This window comes from Eleutherodactylus coqui, chromosome 9 (assembly GCF_035609145.1).
Source record: "Eleutherodactylus coqui strain aEleCoq1 chromosome 9, aEleCoq1.hap1, whole genome shotgun sequence".
NCBI lineage: Eukaryota > Metazoa > Chordata > Amphibia > Anura > Eleutherodactylidae > Eleutherodactylus > Eleutherodactylus coqui.
Genome location: NC_089845.1, coordinates 82,515,395 through 82,535,397, shown reverse-complemented (window position 1 = coordinate 82,535,397; position 20,003 = coordinate 82,515,395). Strand labels below are relative to the sequence as shown.

General features: G+C 40.4%; 1 protein-coding gene across 1 annotated transcript in view; it reads left to right on the top strand.

Annotated features, from left to right (window-relative positions):
* GATA6 (GATA binding protein 6) overlaps positions 1-19,783 on the top strand; it is a 32,648-nt gene extending 12,865 nt beyond the window's left edge. The window contains exons 4-7 of the mRNA XM_066578972.1: positions 6,406-6,531; positions 7,072-7,165; positions 13,604-13,713; positions 18,369-19,783. Coding sequence (XP_066435069.1) covers positions 6,406-6,531; positions 7,072-7,165; positions 13,604-13,713; positions 18,369-18,539 — 501 coding nt within the window. The 3' untranslated portion in view covers positions 18,540-19,783. The remainder of the gene's footprint in view (positions 1-6,405; positions 6,532-7,071; positions 7,166-13,603; positions 13,714-18,368) is intronic.
* Positions 19,784-20,003: the final 220 nt, after the last annotated feature.

Genomic DNA, 20,003 nt, shown 5'->3' with positions numbered 1-20,003 from the left:
CTGTTATCAGTGTGAATCATGTCATTCCTATACTCAGAACTCCTCTGTTAATACATCTTAAGCTATTTTAGGGGGTACCTGCTACAATATTACATAAAATAACACCCTGATGTCTATATCCCTTGTATTTGCATCTATTCATATGCTATGCCGGGGAGCAGGCAGGTTTGCTGTGATACTTCCAATATATTGTGCACATTAATATAAATGTCGAATGTAGATACAAAATCCTTATACAGCAATCTAAACTATTGTTGTGATACAAATTATTACCCTGTAGACTTTTTAAGACCGAGCTCCATTATGGTGAATCACTGGTCATTGTACTTTGCCCCACTAATGGGACTATTGTATCTGGGTCATTGTGCTCCGCTGTGTATGAACAGTTGCCTGTAAATATTACAAGCTTGCCTTTCTTCACTGTTGTCCTAGACCTGTCACTGTTGAGCAGTGCATCTGTTGTGTTGATCAATGAGAGTTGCCAACTATCAGTAAATTCCTTGACAGTCTGTAAAATCAAGGCGTATTTTTACCAGTGTGGGGGGGCAAAAAAATAATTTTTATTTTTTTTTCTCGTGAAGATAGAGAAGCTTAAAATGCTTTTAAATATCTATTTGCAGATCACAGCAAATGCTGTAGTACTATATTCTGACCTATAGACGTATCGCTTATTATGGTTTTCCAATGGATCTGTTTAAAAAAAAATGTCGAGGGGGAAATAAAAATCAGGTTGGCAACCCTAGGATTCATATTGTGGTGTTCCAGCTGTTGTGTAATGTTTGGTATTGACTTTACACTTCTTAGAATATAGTTTTTAGTATTATTAATAGTACCAGTGTTTCTGCTGGCGCAATGTGCCACTTAAAATATAGTGAATGACATCATCACATATAACTCGCTGAAGGACCTGTGATGACTCTTGGAGTTGGCCAAAATATTGAAGGACCTGTGATGGCGTCACCATCCTATGATCAGGTGCAGAGCTCCAGTATTTCAGCTACTCGCTGAGGTGAAATCGTGGATGAGATGAAGGACCTTTTGATAAGGTCACTGTCATGTGATCAGAGGCGGAGCATGTTACACACTCAATCACTCACGGTCAAGTGGTTGTTAGTACTTTGATGGAATTCTAAGCAGAGATGAGCAAAATAGTTCTGGGATTCATAATTCTCCTACAAGACTGCCGAAATAAGTAGGATTCTAGTTGTGCAAATCAATCACTTTGACACCTTTTCTTTTTATTGTGGTGATGTAAAATGAACAATAGGATGGATATTTATGAAGGCTTTTTTTGGAGTAAAATTTGCAAAATTTGGCAACATTTTGGCAGGTATGTTGTGCTACACCACTCCTTTGTCATTTAAAAACATACTTGCCTATTCCTCCCCAGGCAGTCTCCTTACCGCATCTTCTCCTTGCTGATCTTCTCCTGGCTCCTCCAGTCCCCTGGGTCACGTCACCTCCAGCTGTCTGTATCCTCTTCTTCTGGTTATGGAGCGCCCTTTCTCTGCATTCTTCTTCCTGCAGCTCATTGGAGATTAAGTCACTAGTTACGTAGCGTTCACTGCCTAGCAAGGAATGCCGATCTATTGCCAAGACTGGGCATTCACACTGTCTCGCCGCGGGTGTTCATATACTATTGCAGAGAGACGGCGCACATGCGCAGCAGGCTGCCAAGCATTTGGCAGCATTTGCAGAGTGCCAGCAATGGACGCTTCGTCACCCGAAGAAGAATTGGCTGGCTGGAGGTGAGGTGACCCAGGGGACTGGAGGAGCCAGACGAAGATCGGCAAAGGGGATGATGCGGTAAGAAGACTGCCTGGGAAGGGATAAGTAAGTATAGAATTTTTGTTTTTTAATGACAAAACCCCTTTAATGCTATAATATAAAATGTATGCAGCAATAGTGTTGAGCAAACTGCACAAAGTCTTTGCAATGTGAAGACAAGGATCCTATATATAGAGGGATAATTGACGACTTGGCGTGGGCTCTGCTGCCAGAGATCCCCCACCAATCGGCTGTTTATTGGGTCAATGCACTTGCGCAATGAGCAGGTTTCTGTAGGAAGCATACAACTCCATTCTCACTGCAGTGGGCAAGCTTGGTATTGCAGGCAAAGTTCCTATTGAAGTGAATAGGACATTTTGAGAGTAATATCAGGCCTGGCCGCTGCAGTGGGAATGACGTTGTTTCCTTCCTGCAGAAATCGACTCCATACACACCAGCCTGCTGAACAGCTGTTTAGTGGGGGTACCTTGAAGGGATGTGTCTCAACAACAATGAGTTGGCTAACAATGGCAACCAATAATATCTCTATGTGCACATCAGAAAGGCAAGCTGTTACAACCAATGAAAAAGTATTCTATCGGGCGCAATCATATGTATCTACTAAAAATACTTCATGTTTGCTCTTGGGTTAAATTCTACAGTCCGACCTTTTAGTTTGATAGTGTACAAGAAATTGTAGGTGCAGCAATGTGCATAAAGGATAGGGAAACTTATTCCAATCATACAGGTATGTAACTCTGCCCATTAAACAATTAGAAGGCTATTGGAGCACCAGTTGAATTGAGAGCAAATTGTAAACATGTATGGCTTACAGCCAAATGGCACAATTTGTAGCCAAACCCTAAGAGTTGGCATTAAGGGCTCCATTTAGAGCCTTCATTGCTTAATTCTGTTAAAATCCCAAATGAAATAGCACCTCCTGCTGTGCTAGTTCATCTGGAAAATGCTGGACAGCATGATAGAAACTGAATGAACTCCATTATAATGAATGGAGCTCAATGCCATTCATTTTTCATAAGATGGATCCATTTGGCCAGGAGTTCCGTTATCCTGCTCTTGTAATTAAGCAGGAAAACCGTAGCCCCAGAGCTGATATGAACAAATCTTTAGTACTATCAGTTGTTATTAACATCTGGGGGACAACATTTTAATACAAACTATATTAAAGTTATCACATAAAGCTTAAAATGCCTATAAAGGGCTTTAATTTTAGGATAAGTCCTGAATCTGTGACCAATTCGGGTCCAACCTGTGCGAGCTCCACACTTCAGCACCGTTAAAGTGCCAGATTTCTTTACAGTTCACATAGGCATTGGAGCCTCATATCTTAAGGGTGCTTTGAGATGGAACGATTAGTTTTTAATTCTTTCCAATCCACTGTCTGACATTTTAAGACATTAAGCTTTAAGGCTGTACAGCTCCGATTTTGGAAGACGCCTATCGAGGTTCTCTTACTGTATATTTCCAGCCTGTTTGATGTTGGAGCCTATCCAATGTGTCACCTCATGCAGTATTGGCTTTAGCCAGCATATAGCTCCGTTGTATAACAGCAGAAAAAGAGTAAGCCCCCTAGGAAAACCAGGATACAAATTGGATTGGAAAGGGTTAAAAATCGTTCAACTCAGAGAAAGTGAACAATGAATCATTTACTTTTGGTTCATTTCATGTAGGCATAAAAATCATTGTTGGCTCGTTCACTAATCATTTGGTTTAAACTGCGCTCTTTCAGTCATTCACTTATACAACATATGCGAAAGATCGAACTATTTAATGCTTGATTGAGCCAACAATGTATCTGCCTGTCTAAATGGGCTGCATGAGCGAACCAGCTAACTCAGCATCCTAAGATAAGCTATCACTGTTGGGATCTGTTCACATCTTGTGTGTGTGTTTTGTTAATTCCATCCATGGGTTTCTTTGGGCTTGACATCTACATTCTCGAAAACAGAACTCGTGGACAGAATGTGAACAGAACCTTTCACTTCTAGTGATGAAATCTGTTGAAACCTCGTTATTCTTTCCCACTCAACATGTCGGAAACTGCTGCTGAAATGGAGATCTATTGGTTTCCGTTTCAGCAGATTTCCCCAATAGAAGTTGAAAAGTTCCGTCCGGGGGTACTCCTTTCAGAATTCAGATATAAAGCCCAATGGAACCCTTGGATGCTATCAAAAATAAGACACCAGAGACCATGTGCTAAGCTACCTACAATTTGATGATCCCCTTGGACATACCTGTTGTCCAAAGACCTGCCATGCAGTTGATGGTAGTTTAATAGTTGCATAGAAGGGTATATGAAGATCTAAACTGATGAATTGTTCGTGTTATTTCCCGTATTTGCTCACAATTTTTTTCAATATGTCCCTTGTATCTTTGCCATCATTATTATACCCATTTGCCTTCATGTTTCTAAGAGAGTCATTGTCCATTGTACACTCAGGCACTCATAAAGCTGTGTTTAGTTTTGTTATATGACTGCTTTTAATATGAGACTGCTGTACCTTGGCTTCAAAGTGCTGGATATAGAGTCATAAAGGGCTTATTTGTAATGTGGACCTTGCTGCCAAAAGTTCACTTGTAGTTTGAGAACAGATTAAGAAGGGATCATGCATTGTCCATATGGCATTTATTATTCTTTGCTTCACAACAAGCTGTCTACTTTTTTTGTGAAATACAACATAATTATTAATGTGTAACGCACGTCCTATAGTAATGTTCTGGGAGCAAACGAGGTTTGCCGCTAATTGCGTTACTATTCCTTTATGACACTTGTTTTCCTGGCAGCCAAGACTCACCACCTTAGGCCAGATTCACATGAGCGTATGCGTATTTGCCCGTGCATTTGCACTGTGTTTGTGCACCATGTGTTGCCTTTTTGTGCATGCAACTGTGTTTATTAACCAATTTCTGCACATGCAAATCATGCATGCCTGAAAACCTGCAGCCATGATTCCATATATTGAAATGGCTAATTAGCCTAATTAGTTTAATATGTTCTATTTACCTGCACAAATGCACAGGAGAACAGAACATTATTTTTTGCGTGACGAAATTGCGCAAGCAAAATATGTGCATGTGAGCGAACGCATTGAAATCAATGGATTCTATTCCCTATGTATTGCGCATGCAAATTTTGTGTACGCAAATGGGGTCCTATGAATCCAGCTTTAGGGCTCCTTCACACGACAGGATGTATGCAGCTATTTACTTGCGTATATACGTTGGGCCCTGTGAATAAATGCATTGGTTTCAATGCATTCAATCAGATGGCCGGCGTACATACTCAGGTAAATGGCTGCGTATATCCTGTCATGTAAAAGAGCCCATAAAGGGGAAATTTACCGTAGGTTTTATGACTTACGTTGGTGGGGTTTGTAAGCCTCAACTATCAAACTGAAGGGGCAGTGGAACTAAATGTACAATTTGGAAGTCCGTCTGATAACTTTTTTTAAATCATATTATTGAACCTCTATACTCTTACAGTGATATCTACTGAGCTATATTTTCTTTCCCTCTTGGTTATCCTATTGCACAAGACTTTTTTTTTTACAATACTAAATCCAGATCAATCCCTATCTCTCCTTTATTACATTTATAAGGACCTTTTATCTCTGATGTTTGAAAACAGCCATTAACTTTATACTGTAGAAGATAACGCCTCTTAATGTATTACACACAGGAGCATTGATCTTTTTATTCTTAAGGATTTATGAGAATTATTTAAGACCCTGCCAGCAAATGGAACGGTCAATGATTGCCTCCCTCTTTTTTAATGTTAGAAGTATTTTCATATTTAAAGAGAAACGTCAGATAAAATAAATCACAATCATCTCTTATTCATCCTAATTAAAGCCACTCCTAAGTTGATCTGGACACGTTAAAATTGGCTTAACTTTTTTTTGCTAATATCATTTAAAACCAGTATTTCCATGTTTTAAAAAAAAAATGTTTTCAGTTTCTCCCAGTATTTTCATATTCATTCATTTTCACTGGATTCAACCAGCTCACTGGAGTAGCAATGGAATCAAGCAGCCAAATCCTAATAATAAAGTAAATGGACAGAATAGACATTTTAATTTCTGTAGTGAAAACAAGTTATATTAAACCTCCCAAAACTCAATATTGAGGAGGAACAGGAAGAAAGGGCTTATACTTATTGTGCATCACCTTAGAGTCCCACTATGGTTGAATTCTAGGACCGCTATAAATAATATAATATATTACAGACTGTAGGCAGTGAGGACATTCTGAATTATCTATACTTCCAATTTTACATAGAAAAGCCAGCATGTGATAGTGTTATGTATTATATTAAATTGTAGCACACCTGAGTTAATTTGCATGCATTGCGTCTGAAATTTAAATGTCCGCACACCCCATGGATCTCTTCATTGAGAACCAATCTCCTTGTCCTGATGAAACAAACCTTCTGTCTTTCAATGTACATCATGGATTTCTCCAATCTCCTCCTCCCATTTACAACTGTACAAAAGAGAAACCATTTATCAGTGTAAGCTTTAAATAAATACTTTACCTGACAGTAAAATGATTGCCTGTTTAATCAGGTGAAATCTGACATTTATAGAAGTCTTTTCATTTCTTGCCTCTTTTATGCAGCCTTCTTCAAGGAGAATTGGACTGTCTTGTGCCAACTGTCACACCAATACAACAACATTATGGCGCAGGAATACAGAGGGCGAGCCTGTATGCAATGCCTGTGGCTTGTACATGAAATTACACGGGGTATGTACTCCTTTTTGTCTTGCTACATTTCTTTTACTATTAGACATAGTTTAGGTTTGGCCAAAATAACTGGAGCCTCTTGTGATGATCATAGCTCTGTAACTTGTGCACTTGTTCAACCTTCTGTTAAATGTCTTCGGTAAATCTGTGGGATTCCTCTAGTCGTTAAAAATCTAAACTACATTCCTCTCCTACCTTCTGTATTCAGTATATCCTTCTATACAAAAGCATCTACTAATACAAATAAGTTCTGTATAAACTTAGTCAAACTAAGTATAAACTTAAGGCATGTAAGCTGTAGCACCCCTGATTGGAAGCCTAAGTGGTCTGTGATAAGGAGTATGTGAAAAACTATAACATATGTAGTATAATTAGAACCCCTTTTAATGTGGAAACTGTGCAAATGTGAATGAACAGCTCAAAAATCCATTTGTGGTCAAAAACCGGACATTTGATCGTAGAATGCTACAAGTAGGGATAAGCAGAACACTGGTCTTATGTTTACAGTATTTACGAAGAAGCTTTTACTCCTTATTACAGGTTCCTCGGCCACTGGCTATGAAGAAAGAGGGAATCCAAACTAGAAAACGAAAGCCAAAGAATCTAAACAAATCCAAGTCGTCCTCTAGTAATGGTAGGTCACACATTTTATTTATATGTAATGCAGCGCATTAATTTCAGTACGTCACAAATATGGCAGATAGACCTGCTTTGTACTCGCACATTGTTTACAAATGCATTGAGCCTCAATTTCCATAATTTTCCTCTCCAAATATCCAAGTTGGCAGTGATCGCGGTATTTAGTCGAATTTCATCACAAACGGCGATGCAAGTAATGAGCTGTATTGTATACTATATGTATTGCTCCTGCAAATACTATATACTGTACATACCGACTGCATTGCTTTTGAGGCAGCTTGCTATTTTTTGAATAGAATTAGAAAAATCTCAGAGCTATACAGGAAAATGTCTGGTGGTCCGGGCCCATACCCTACCTCCAGGCCCACACCCACCCTCTCTGTAACGTTGCTATCTTAATATACAAATTTTTCATTTCAACAGTCATTTTCCATAATCAAGGTTTATGAAGTATATATTACAGTAATGCCTATGGATATTTGGCTTAAAGTGTATAGAATTGGGGGAAAAAGTTTAAGTATTGTAAAATCCCTCAAACTGCAAACAAAAGGTTTGATTGTCTTGTATCTCTTGTTGGGGACGTTTTATGTAAAGAAAATTGGAAAAAAAGCGGTAGAAAGGGGGGGATGCAAAAACAGTGGAGAAGAAAAACTCAACCCATAGAATACCATAAGCAGCCCACAATGATCCAGCAAAACTTTACATAACTTATACTAAAACCAGCTATATGATTTCTAATCAACTATATGTCACCAGGATCACAGATGTGTCAGAAGACTTTATTAGATAACGTGATAAAAAATAAAAATACTGTGTCAGGAGGGGTATAGTTTCTCTTTAGGGAGAGCACCTAGGAGGGAGGAGACTTATTGGGCCGTGCTTCTCTGGGAAATATGCAAATGACAGAATGGAACAATGCCTCTACAGCACCACCTATTGGAAGGTCATCAATAGGTGGTGCTGTAGAGGCATTGTTCAATCTTCCCATTTATAATACGATGAAAAGGTGGACTACTGTAAACATCAAAAGCAGACAGTGGGGTTAATTAACTGCATATCGCACTATAGTTGTAGGACTTTCAATTGTCTAGAAAACACCATAAAGATGGCAGCTAAAAAGATAAAAGTGCATTAAGGTGCTTTTACACGCAACTATTATTGTTTAGATTCCTGCGATTCAGTGAGAATTGAACGATTATAGTTCAGTGTAAATGCAGCACAGACTGAATGACGAACTAGAAATCTTTCACTTCTTGTTTGTCAACTTAGGGCTCCTGTCCACGGACGATATTGCATTGCGTTACTCGCGGCGATCATCTGGCCACGAGTAACGCAGCGCACGCTTTCCATATACTTAACTATGGAAAGTGCAGTCCCCTGTCCATGAACGGAGAATCATAGCGATTCTCTGCTTGCGGGACTCAAATCATGGCATGCTGTCAGTTCTCTACCCTGCTCTTCAGTGGCGGAATATCGCCAGCGATATTCGCCTCACTCGTAAACAGGGGGCCTTAGGCTAAGTTCACAGGGCAGATTTGCTGCGGTTTTGCCGTTGCATATCCGCACTGCGGCAAAACCGCTGTGTTTGCAGTGCAATGCAGCACAAATGAGTTTTGGAAAAAAGCTGTTCTCACAGGACGGATTTTTTTCTGCACAGCCGCAGTGCGTAAATGCAACTGCGGCGCGGTTTTAAAAGAAGCAGCATGTCCATTCTTCTGTCTTTTCTGCAGCGCTTTTTGTCCATAGACCTCTATGGACGCAGCAAAATCCTCTCCAAAAAGCGCTGCGGAAAAAAACGCTTGCGGATTTTTGCGCAAGAAAATCCGCAGAAAAATCTGCAAGCCAAAATTAACCTTTGAAGCGGTTTTGCCGCAGAAGCAGTTCTTCTGCGGCAAAACTGCAGCAAATCCACCCTGTGTGAACCTAGCCTCAGTGTTCCACGTAAACAGACAGCAGTTCACTTATTAGCAAGTGCCTGCTTACTGTGAATGGAGGCAGACTGAACGATCACCAACCGCTTAGCCTCCAGTCTGTTAGTGACGCTCGTTCCTGTAAAAGCACGATTATCACTAGCCGGATTGTCCCATGTAAAAAACACCTTCAGGGTCCTTTCACATAGGCAGAATATTTCCGCTGCAATGCAGCAGAATTGGCCGTTGGGGAATTTGGCATCAAGAGTTCGCCATTTGCAGGCTAATTTAAGGCATTTTCATTCCTCGTCAAAATCTGCATGGAGCCTCATAAAACGTATCACAGCTTGCTCTGCAGAATGTGGAAAACTCTGGCCATGTGAAACATGCCTTATGCATCTGGAGTGCAGCCAGATGGTATTGTACATCCATCATACAATGCCCTTTAATACAGAGTAATCCAACAAGAATGGCGCAAAAGTAATGATTAATTCATACGTGATTGACATGCAACAGCCAAAATAACATGAAAAGATAGAAGACAACTTGAAGTTTTTAATGCTCCTTACAGATGTTTGTACCATTGGTGACACTAGATAACCTAATGCAACACATCTCCGCTGCAGTGAAATCAAGAACGGTGGATATGCCATGGTGTGTCTGGGCAGAACTGGACTACCAACTTGGCATTTGTCGTGTCACTAAGGGTGCTCACATCAATTTTTGGTACAAATGCATATATACTTTTCAGCCCAATTTCTGCTTTTATAGGAAAATACATTTACCCCTAGTATAAGTAAAGAATCTTATGGTAAACCAACTTTGGAATATCCAACTAAAGAATGGTGTTGTTAAATCACAATTTGAGCAAAATGGCTAAGTATAATTTACTAATTGTGTGTTCTTTAAATGCCCATTTAGACACAATGATTAGCGCTGAAAATTTGCTCAAAAGTCATCTTTTGAACTACAATTATTAGGTGAATGTGCCCAACTTTCAGTTTTCTGCCAAACGAAGCATTTCAGTTCCACTTGAAATCCGTTGTTCAGCTGAACAGCTGATGAGCAGGACCGCACGCTGTGCTCTGCCTGGGGACCGCTGATAACAGCTGATTACATTGTCTCCCGGCGGCTCACACGCTACTCATTAGTACTAATAGGCATTAGTACCAATTAGTACATTATGCAAAAGGATTGCTTAAAAGCCATCTTTTGAGCGATCATCTTTGTGTCTAAATACACATTAATAAAGGAAAGGAACTACAAGCCCTGATAAAGCAGTTTAACAAACTGATGCTATGTTTTTCACTTTGCGTAAATAATGCTGCCACCCAGCGTCAGACTGCTCCACCAGAGGGCCCCAGGCAACAACTGACCATATAATAACACTCATTCCAGGTTGACTAGTTAGACTGCATGAACACGGGCGGGTCGTATTCCACATGTGGGAACCCTCTCCGAAATCCAACCCTGTGCCAAGCAAGTATCTGCACATACCTGTATTTTCTTCTTCTTTTCTGTACTGCAGATGGTCCGCACGGCTCGCCGTCGGACATGTGCAGTACAGATTTTTTTTTTTAAACTCTCGCTTTTTCAGCGGAATCTGCAGCCCGCAATGTCAATTGTGCATGGGCCGCGGATTGGACGACTACGGTTGACTTCAATGGAAACCGTCTGTGTGGGAACAACAGGAAAATGGAGCATGTTGCGATTTTTTTTTTTTTTTTTTTTTTTTTTTTTTTTTTAATTTTTTTTATTTTATTTTTTTTAGATTTTTTTTGACATTTTTTTTTTTTGCCCCCCATTGGCAAGCGGGAACCGCAGTTTGTTTCTGCTCGTATGCATGCAGAAGCATTTTTTCCATAGCATGCTGTGGATGGTTATTGCTGAGGAACCCGGAGGCGGATGCCCGTTCTGCATTCCGCGGCAAAAGTCTGCCCATGTGCATGAGTCACAGGTGCTAAATTGCAGCTACCTTTGTTATCTTGCCGGAGTCCGGGGTCAGAGGGGAAAGGGATACAAATGCATGTGCCATTTCAGACATTGTGCTGCACTGACACTGCAGTCTGCACTATGACTAAAGTAAGCCACTCTTCCGGTCATTGCTCCCCTCTCTGGCAGAGCAGTGCTATGAGTGCAAGCACTGACTGGCTCAGCCAATCAGTGCTAGGCTTGTTTGCCCAGACTAGGCTCCACCTCTACGTGTTGACAAGTACTGTGAGTGGAGCATGGGACTAGAGATGAGCGAACGTGTTCTTAACGAACACTTACGCACCCGAACACCGGCTTTTCCGAGGACTTCCGTGTTCGCGCGTAAGTATTCGGGGGGCGCCGGGGGGCGGGGAGAGGCGCGGCGGCGCGGGCGGCAGCAGCGGGGAACAGGGGGGAGCCCTCTCTCTCTCCCTCTCCCCCCCACTCCCCGCCGCAACCCCCCGCGCTGCCACGGCGACCCCCGAACTTTTTTCGCCCGAACACGGAATTCCTCGCGAAGTTCGGTGTCCGGGCGAAAAGGGGCGGAGCCGAACACGTTCGCTCATCTCTACATGGGACCCATCATTTCTGTATAGCCTCCAGCACACTAGAATATCTTTAGTCATTGTGCTGTCTGATTAAAACAAATTACCGGATTACACATAGACAGCGTACCATCCAGTATTAACCAATGTAGCAAGATACGTCAGTCTGTCTACGTGGGCGCACAAATCGTGAGGAAGAAACTCCTAGCATACACTATTCTAATGCATTTGTAAATGAGACTCGCCCATTCATATCAGTGTTAATGCCAAAAAACTCAGTGTCCTCTCTATGCAGTCCATGGCTGGTTTGCTCTTCTTAAGAGTTGCAGAAAAAATTTATTGGGCTCGTCTGTTTTTCTCTTCAACAACAAAAAAAAAAGATGGCATATAGAAGTAAAAACAAAAACAAAAAAACAATCTTGCTTTTCACATTAGTGTGTGCTACAGATGTGGCAGATGAGTACTAGACCAAACAGGCTGATACAAGGAGCACAGTCCGATGGTTTGTCAGCCAGTAGTCATTATATAATGGGAATAATTAAATTACCTTACTTCACATTAAGCTGAATTGTACATTTCTGGAGAAAAACAGTGTGGCCCCATACCACATCCAAGCTGCACTTAATAAAGAAGGCCAGTCATAACTAACTCAGGGCCCCCCTCCACCACATGCACCTAATGAGGGATCCTACTGTCAAGAAGTGTATGGGTGGTTGGGGAGAAGGGGCTCTGGGTAAACAACATCTCCCATAACTGACTGAAGGCTGATCCCCACCACCCATGTATCGATTGGGAGACTCCCCACCACAGTCACTGCGTATATGGGTGATGGAGTTGACGGTCAGGGGCATAATACAGGCCTTTAGGCTTGTCATCTTAGTACACATATTGCATCCTTGTGAGGTGTAATGTGATGACTGCACAAACACAATACACTGTAATTCAGTAGTGCAGTGCATTATACAAGCAATTGCATAGTTAAAGCCAATTGTGGGACTTAAATTTTTTTTTTAAGGATCACTCCAGCGAAAACACATTTTTTCCTTCACTGTGACCCTCATCTGATTGTCACACTCTGGACTGCTCCTGTGCATATTGTACAACTCGCCCAGGAAAAAGCAAGTCCTAACATAGGAATGTGTGATGGAAAAATAACAAAAAATACAGGGCTCAGAATTTGGCAACACAAAGCAAGTTCTTTATTTTTTTAAAACTGGTAAAAGACAAACTATATAAATGTAGTATTGTACAAATCACTACACAGGTAACCTTTTACTGCGCAGGTAACACCATGAAAATGAAACCCCGAAAAGCAATGACAGAATTGCATTTTTTCTTTAGGTTTTGCAATACATACATGGTCCAATAAATTAGCCCTCATGCAGCTATGTTGACGTAAAAATAAATACGTTATGGTTCTTGAAAGGAGGAATAAAAAAAAAAAAGACAACCAAAAAGTTCCTTTTTAATTTGGTTGTGTAATTAAAGTTATTTGACTACTAAACACTGTTTTATACTGTACAACGATAAAAAGGAGTTGCTCCAATTAAAAATAGTCTTGCTTTTTTCTATGTATGTAGCTGAAGGGTAGGCCTTAAGGATGAATTCCTCAGGTGGGCCCAAGATACTCCAGTCTGCTGCTGGCACCACCAGAGAAAGTTGCCGGTCTTCACTTTTCATTGATATGGCTGGCCCCTGCCTGCAGAGCCTCCAATAGATCTCAATGGAAAGTGAAGAAGGAAACATAAGGAGAAAGTAAATGCATACAAAAATCTCAAAGCCCATCTAACTCTTACCTAGTTATGTATGTGTCTGTCTCAGGGTTGCCAACATAAATTTTTCATTTTCCTGGACAACTTACCCAAAAAATGACAGCCAACATTCTTTACAGACTTTGATCTGAACCAGCAGCACAAGTGCGATCTCTGCCCATGTGTATATATTCTTACACATATCACCTATGTTTTATCTAGCTGAGCATCTGATTTTTATCTATGTTGTTTGTAGGTACTGGTAACCACCAAATCCCTATGACTCCGACTTCCACGACATCATCTACAAACTCTGATGACTGTGTAAAGAGCGGCTCTCCTAACAATCAGAGCACGGCCTCTGGGGTAAGTGTCATGATAACATAAGGATATAATACAGTGTCTTATCTCTCTCATTATCTTATCTTGGGGAAGCTATCTCCACAAACATTTAGCTTTCCATGCCTGATAGCATGTAGGCAACAAAATCATAAGTCCTAGCCAAGCCAATATAAAAACAGGATTCCGTATTGATTTGGTCAACTCGCCTCTAGAAGTAAAGTCCATAATTGCTAGTCGAACACACAGTGGCATTTATTTTTGTTTAGAACCATAACTGTTTCATAAGATACTTTTGACCTTTGCCACAGTGATTTTACATGGGTTTGTACGTCTTTTTGAAGTGGTTTGGTTGCTTAGATTTAGTGTTATACCTGATTATAAACACAGAACATTCATTTACTCAGTAGTTGAGAGGACCATTGGTTCCCTTTTAGGTCAGCATTCATATCGGCAAATGTTTCCCAAGGAGGATTCCCCGTTACATTTGCAGTGAAGTTTGTAGAACTTCTTCCATGATAAAAAGCTAAGAGTTAAGCATGCTAAGAAATCTTTATTAGAACCTCTGACAACTAAAAGACAGTTTGATACAAGCTTATATGCATATAGTCTTCATGTTGTGTAATTCACTTTCTGATGATCACATATGAACTTTTTTGAATACCACTAATTATAGGGCACCCTAATTCTGTGGGATCCAGGAAGTTGCCCGTTTGATTTTAGACTGTAGGGAATCTCACAAGTGGGCAAGACTAGGAATGTTGCATTGTAGGGAATATATGGGTGAATTATATTAAGTATGTTGTTGCATAAAGTGGTGATTTTTCTTGAATCTTCATATTTTTGTAAGGCAGGTTTTATTAATACATGTAGGAACTCTTTTTGGATTAGGGCCACATATTGTATAGAACAGAGCTCAGTAAAAGTAATGGAAAGCTTAAAGTATTCAGTGTTTAGGGCACTAAACAGATTTATTGCAAAACCGTTCCCAGTACTGAAAGATTCTGCTTTAGATCTGTTCTCTAGAAAGTGGTGTCAGCAGTTTTATCTTCATACCACAGATATTTTATCTGCACACCCAAACCCTGTTTGCGATGATGTTTCACTGTGTATCGAAAGAAAAGAATACAGATTTTCTTATTCATAGAGGCTTTAACTGCAGGAGATCATTACAATAATCCAAATCATTAAGATCATTGCCATTATTTATGTTCTAGTCCTGCTTCCTAGGGTGGAACATAAATGCACGACCCCTCTGGAAGATCACACTGACATTACTAGTAGCAGACTCCTAGTAATGCCTATAATATTAACCTTACCATACACTCATTTTGAAACCTATAGTCCCAACATTCTAGCATTATCTGCTATCATGATTCTTTGCTCTTCTGTTGTATGTAACATTCTCTTCTGTTGGCCTTTTTAAAGGGGTTGTTAACTATTTATGGACTACCCTCAGGGCAGGTCATCAATAGTATATTGAGGGGTGTCCATCGCCCAGGACCCCCACTTATCGGTCTTGGTGTAGCAGGCATTTAAAGTGAATGGGAACTTGGCCTGCAATACCAAACTTAGCCACTGCAGTGGGAACAGAGCTGTCTGCTTCTGGCAGAAATCTACTCACTGCACAAGTGCAGTAGCCTGGCAAACAGCTGATCAATGGGGGTCCTGGGCAGTTGACATGCATTAATTTACTATTAATGGTCTGTCCTGAGGATAAGCTATAACTTCTTTTATTCACAGATACTGGCACTAAAGAATATCTGTGATATCTGTGTAATGTTTTTGTCTACTACTGATGCCTGTAGTTGAGATGGATGAGGGCTATGGGCTAATTAGGTGCCCAGCATACAGTGCAGGCATAAGAGAAGACATGCTTGGCTTCACTACTTCCACCCCTCCCATGCCTGGTCCTTCACTTTCAGGTGAGGAGGGAAGTGTAGCTATGATTGGCTGCAGCAGTCACATGACCCTGGTGTTGGTAACATCATTGCTGGCTCCCTTCCCCTCCAAAAATGAAGACCAGTACGGACTTTAAAGTATCATCATTACCCTCAAGGCCCCTATACATTATAATCATTTCAATATCATTATATGGAAAATGTAGCTCAGCATCATTTGTGTGATTTTTCATAGGTTTTCTGTTACTTAAAAGTCACAAATTTTTGTATTTGTTCTAATATTTGTGACTTTAAAGCCTTTCCCCACTTTTCAGTGGTATCAAAAGGGGCATGGTTCTACAGAAAGTGGGAGGGGTTTAGTGGAGGGAATAGGGCTTACACATCACAAAAAAATGTACTGTATCTTGCCCAAGAAATTGGCACAAACTGTAGCGCAAATCTAAGCCGCTGCCATATACTAGGTGTAGTGAAGCTCCAAATTTAATACATTTGGTGTATTTTACTCCCAACAGATTTTTGATTTTATGATTGGACTATGAAACTGCAGTCTTAGTTAATCTTTATCATTTCACCTTGCCTTCAAGTTTGCATTAAAGCTTCATTGCGTTGGTAGATTACATTTGTCAGCCAAAAAAATCAAGAAGCAACCCTAAGGCTATGTTCACACTTAGCAGAATTGGTGCAGATTTTCTGTAGTGGAAAATCTGCACCCAAATCTGAGTCAAAATCATTGATGCGGGTTTTGACAGTATTTGCAGGAGACATGACCCTTTAATTGATGCGGTGACATTTGCTGTGGATCGGTGTCAAAAGCTGCACCAAATGGTGTGGATCCGCACCAAAATCCTCAGCATATGCTGCTGGTATTTGTGCAGATTCACGCCAAATGTGTGAACGTACTCTAAAGATTACTGTAGATTTGAAGGAAACTCTCTAAAGGGCCTTTTACAATGTTCGATAATGGAGCTGTGTAAAAGGGTCAACCATCAGCTACGAGCGAATGCCTGACCATACCTAAAAATGTTTGCTGATTGGCTGTGAATCTTCCTGTGTAAAGGGAAGATGTGCAGCCGACCAATGATGGCTGTATGGGGATGGCCAAACAATCGAATAATTTGTTAACCCGCATACAAGTGATCCTCGATCATGTATGAACAGCAGTGAAAGACCGTCAAACATGCTTTGTTAATCAGCACATTTACAACAAGCCAATTCATGCCCCATTTAAAAGAACCCGAAGATGATAATGAAATCTTCTCCTAATTCCTTCTATTTGATTCTGAAGTCACTATGTTAACTTTTGACATGGGCGGGGTAAATGCAATTAATCAATCACCTATAAATGGCACTAGGGACTTGATAATATTGGCTGATTACTGTAATTCCATAGTTATTAGATCCTTCTTGTAAATCCTGATGCCATAATTTACAGTGACAACTTAAGTAGAGCTGCATGGAATTCCTAGCAGAGAGCGCCTGATATGTCTGGCTTTATGAACTCCTCAGAGAAGAAAATCGCATATCTATCTTGACGTTTGAGTTAAGAATCCTTAACGTAACAGATATTGTTGAACAACGTTAACAACTAGATTTCTAGTGGAGCATGAATAGCAAAAAATAGGTAGTTAATAGGTCATATTGTAATTCCCATATCATCTTGCACATTGCACTACCTTGAATCTGCAACACATTTATGAAAATCTATGATGCATCGTAAATTTGGCGCAGTGTAACCTTGAGAAAACTCGTGTGCCCAGGCTAGATTGTCAGATTCTAGTGTAAATAATGGGTGACGCAAGTGTCTCAGTATTGTCTAGATGAAACTAGAAGATAAAATAAACCTACTGATTGTAGAGGCAGACCTATTAATACTGGCACAGCATATATATATTAGGCCAGCTCCACCCCCTATCCCACCATCCTTGCCATGGACAGAATGATGAATCTGGACCAGGAGGGCATATATCCTGCTAATGAATCTGGCATAGGATATAAAGAACAGATTGGACTTGACATTATGTTCTCCCTATTTTCAAAGTGCATAGGCACACTGATTGTCAAAAGAAAGCTTCTCACATTCCAATAATGCACCCCCTCTCAAACTCTAACTGGGCGAATAAGTTCCACACATGCTGAAAAGCGGTCCATTACACATAAGTAGCCTCTGAAAGCCTTTCTGTAGGCCAAGGGTGGAACCATTTTAGGGCCTCGGGTAGCAAGACCGTCCAACTAATCACACCACAATTATTTGCATATCTTCACCAGCAAAATGACAACTCCTAGGTGGTTTTTTTTTTTGGTGCATTTCTGATCCACCACAATGCATCAAAAAACTGTGGTTCTCAAACATAAACTGTAAACGCAGCCTAAGTGTGGCAGATATTCGCCCACCACATTTACACCATTATGTGTCATATTCTGATTTTTCCTAATAAAGCATTTATTCACAAGGTAACCCATTTCGCTGTAGACTACGGTCAGTGTTCTTCAGTCCAAAACATATTTTTATCAGTGTTATACAACCTTCAAAGCAAATGTAAAATATTTTAATTACCGTGACTGTTATATAATGTTTGTATAAACAATAACAGCTTTTCTAGTTAACCAGCAATAATCGTCTAAATTATTGCTGGTTATTACTTTTTCTAAATTTGACTGCATGGATAAGTTAGATCAACAACACCTCAGCTTATGACTGCTACGTCTTTACTAATTTAACCATATTACTGCTTATTTTCCTATGATTCACAAGTAATTTTACTTTTTCATGTTCTTTTGAAGGTTGGGTCATTGTTGATGTCTTCTCAGCAAAGTGGGAGCACCAGCCCAGATAACAATGCACTAAAATACACCGGACAAGAAGGGTTATACTCTGCTGTCAACTTGGGATCCTCCTCAGAAGTTGGCGGTTCTGTCAGGCAAGATTCCTGGTGTGCTTTAGCCTTGGCTTAATAACTGTTAGAATGGTTTGGGCATCAAAAACCTCCTTTACTCGTTTGAAGCAAATCTGGGTCTGTAGACTTCTGATCTTCATACATTCATGAAGAAGACTTTATAATCCTTATTGCCTTGGTTCATGTGGAGATTTGAGAACACTGTAGATCTATGCAAGAGGAATGAGACCCAACAGATGCATATCTTACATGGTTAAGTTCTAAGAAGCCACCGTCTAACGAACTTCCTAACCTGGATGGATGCAATTACTGCTCTTTAGAAGAAGGACTTTATACTCCATCACACATCAAGAAATGCTGCCTTGTGAAAAGACACTCAACCCAATTTTATTTTCCAGGTGGTAGATTTCACCCTAATTGCCTCATCTATTTCAACTGGCTAAATCTACTTTTTTTCAACTTTTACAATCATCTCAAGAAGTTTTACTGTCCCTCCCATTCCTACTCCATTCACCAGAAGCAGATCATGAGACGTTCTGTATAGTACAAGCCTAATGATTCATTGAAGCATTTGGGGCATAAAATTGTTGAAGGCAGATATTCATGGAAGGCTTTCTTTTTGTTGGAGATGCATCGGTGACCAATGTAGACTGGCTTTTAGATTGCCAATTGGTTTTAAGGGGTAAATGGCTGCATAATTTACTAGTTGTCTATTATGTGCACACATATAAATGAAACACAATCACAAGTAAATTAAAATATTGAGATTTGATGAACTATTCTGCAAACAGGAATGGGGGAATGGCTTTGTAAGCTTTCCATTTAAGATTTTTTTTCCACAATGGTGAATTATATTAATTGTCAAAGAGGAAAATAACTAGCATTATCACAATGGGTATATTATTTTGGAGTCTATGAGCAAGTGTTACCTATGCCTCAATAAATTCAACATCACCACCAAGATTACCACCCATCAATCATTGAAGCCATCCATATTTTCTTTATGCTTTCAATGCACATTAAAAATATGACATTGTTCATCTCAAGCTCATCTCTTGTTTAAGACCTTCAAGAAGAGAGTAGGACAATATCTGAACCACTACCCATCTAGATGTTAGGGCAATATTTTGGTTATTATACTAATCTTTAGGACCTAACCGTATCACAACACTTATGCTAGTATCCCAACACAAACAACACTTAGGTTCAGGTCGACCAATGACGTGGAAACTAGGTCACCATTCAGTTTGTTTCTTCAGAAGAGAATGGATTCTAGGACAGTGGATGATATAAATAGAGATGAGCGAGCATACTCGCTAAGGGCAATTGCTCGATCGAGCATTGCCCTTAGCGAGCACCTGCCCGCCTGGGAGCAAAGATTCGGCTGCCGGCGGGGAGGAACGGAGGGGAGATCTCTCTCTCCCCCCCACTCCCCCCTGCTCACCGCCGCAACTTACCTGTCACCTGCACCGGCAGCCGAACCTTTAGAGACGAGCGGGCAGATACTCGACTAAGGCACTAC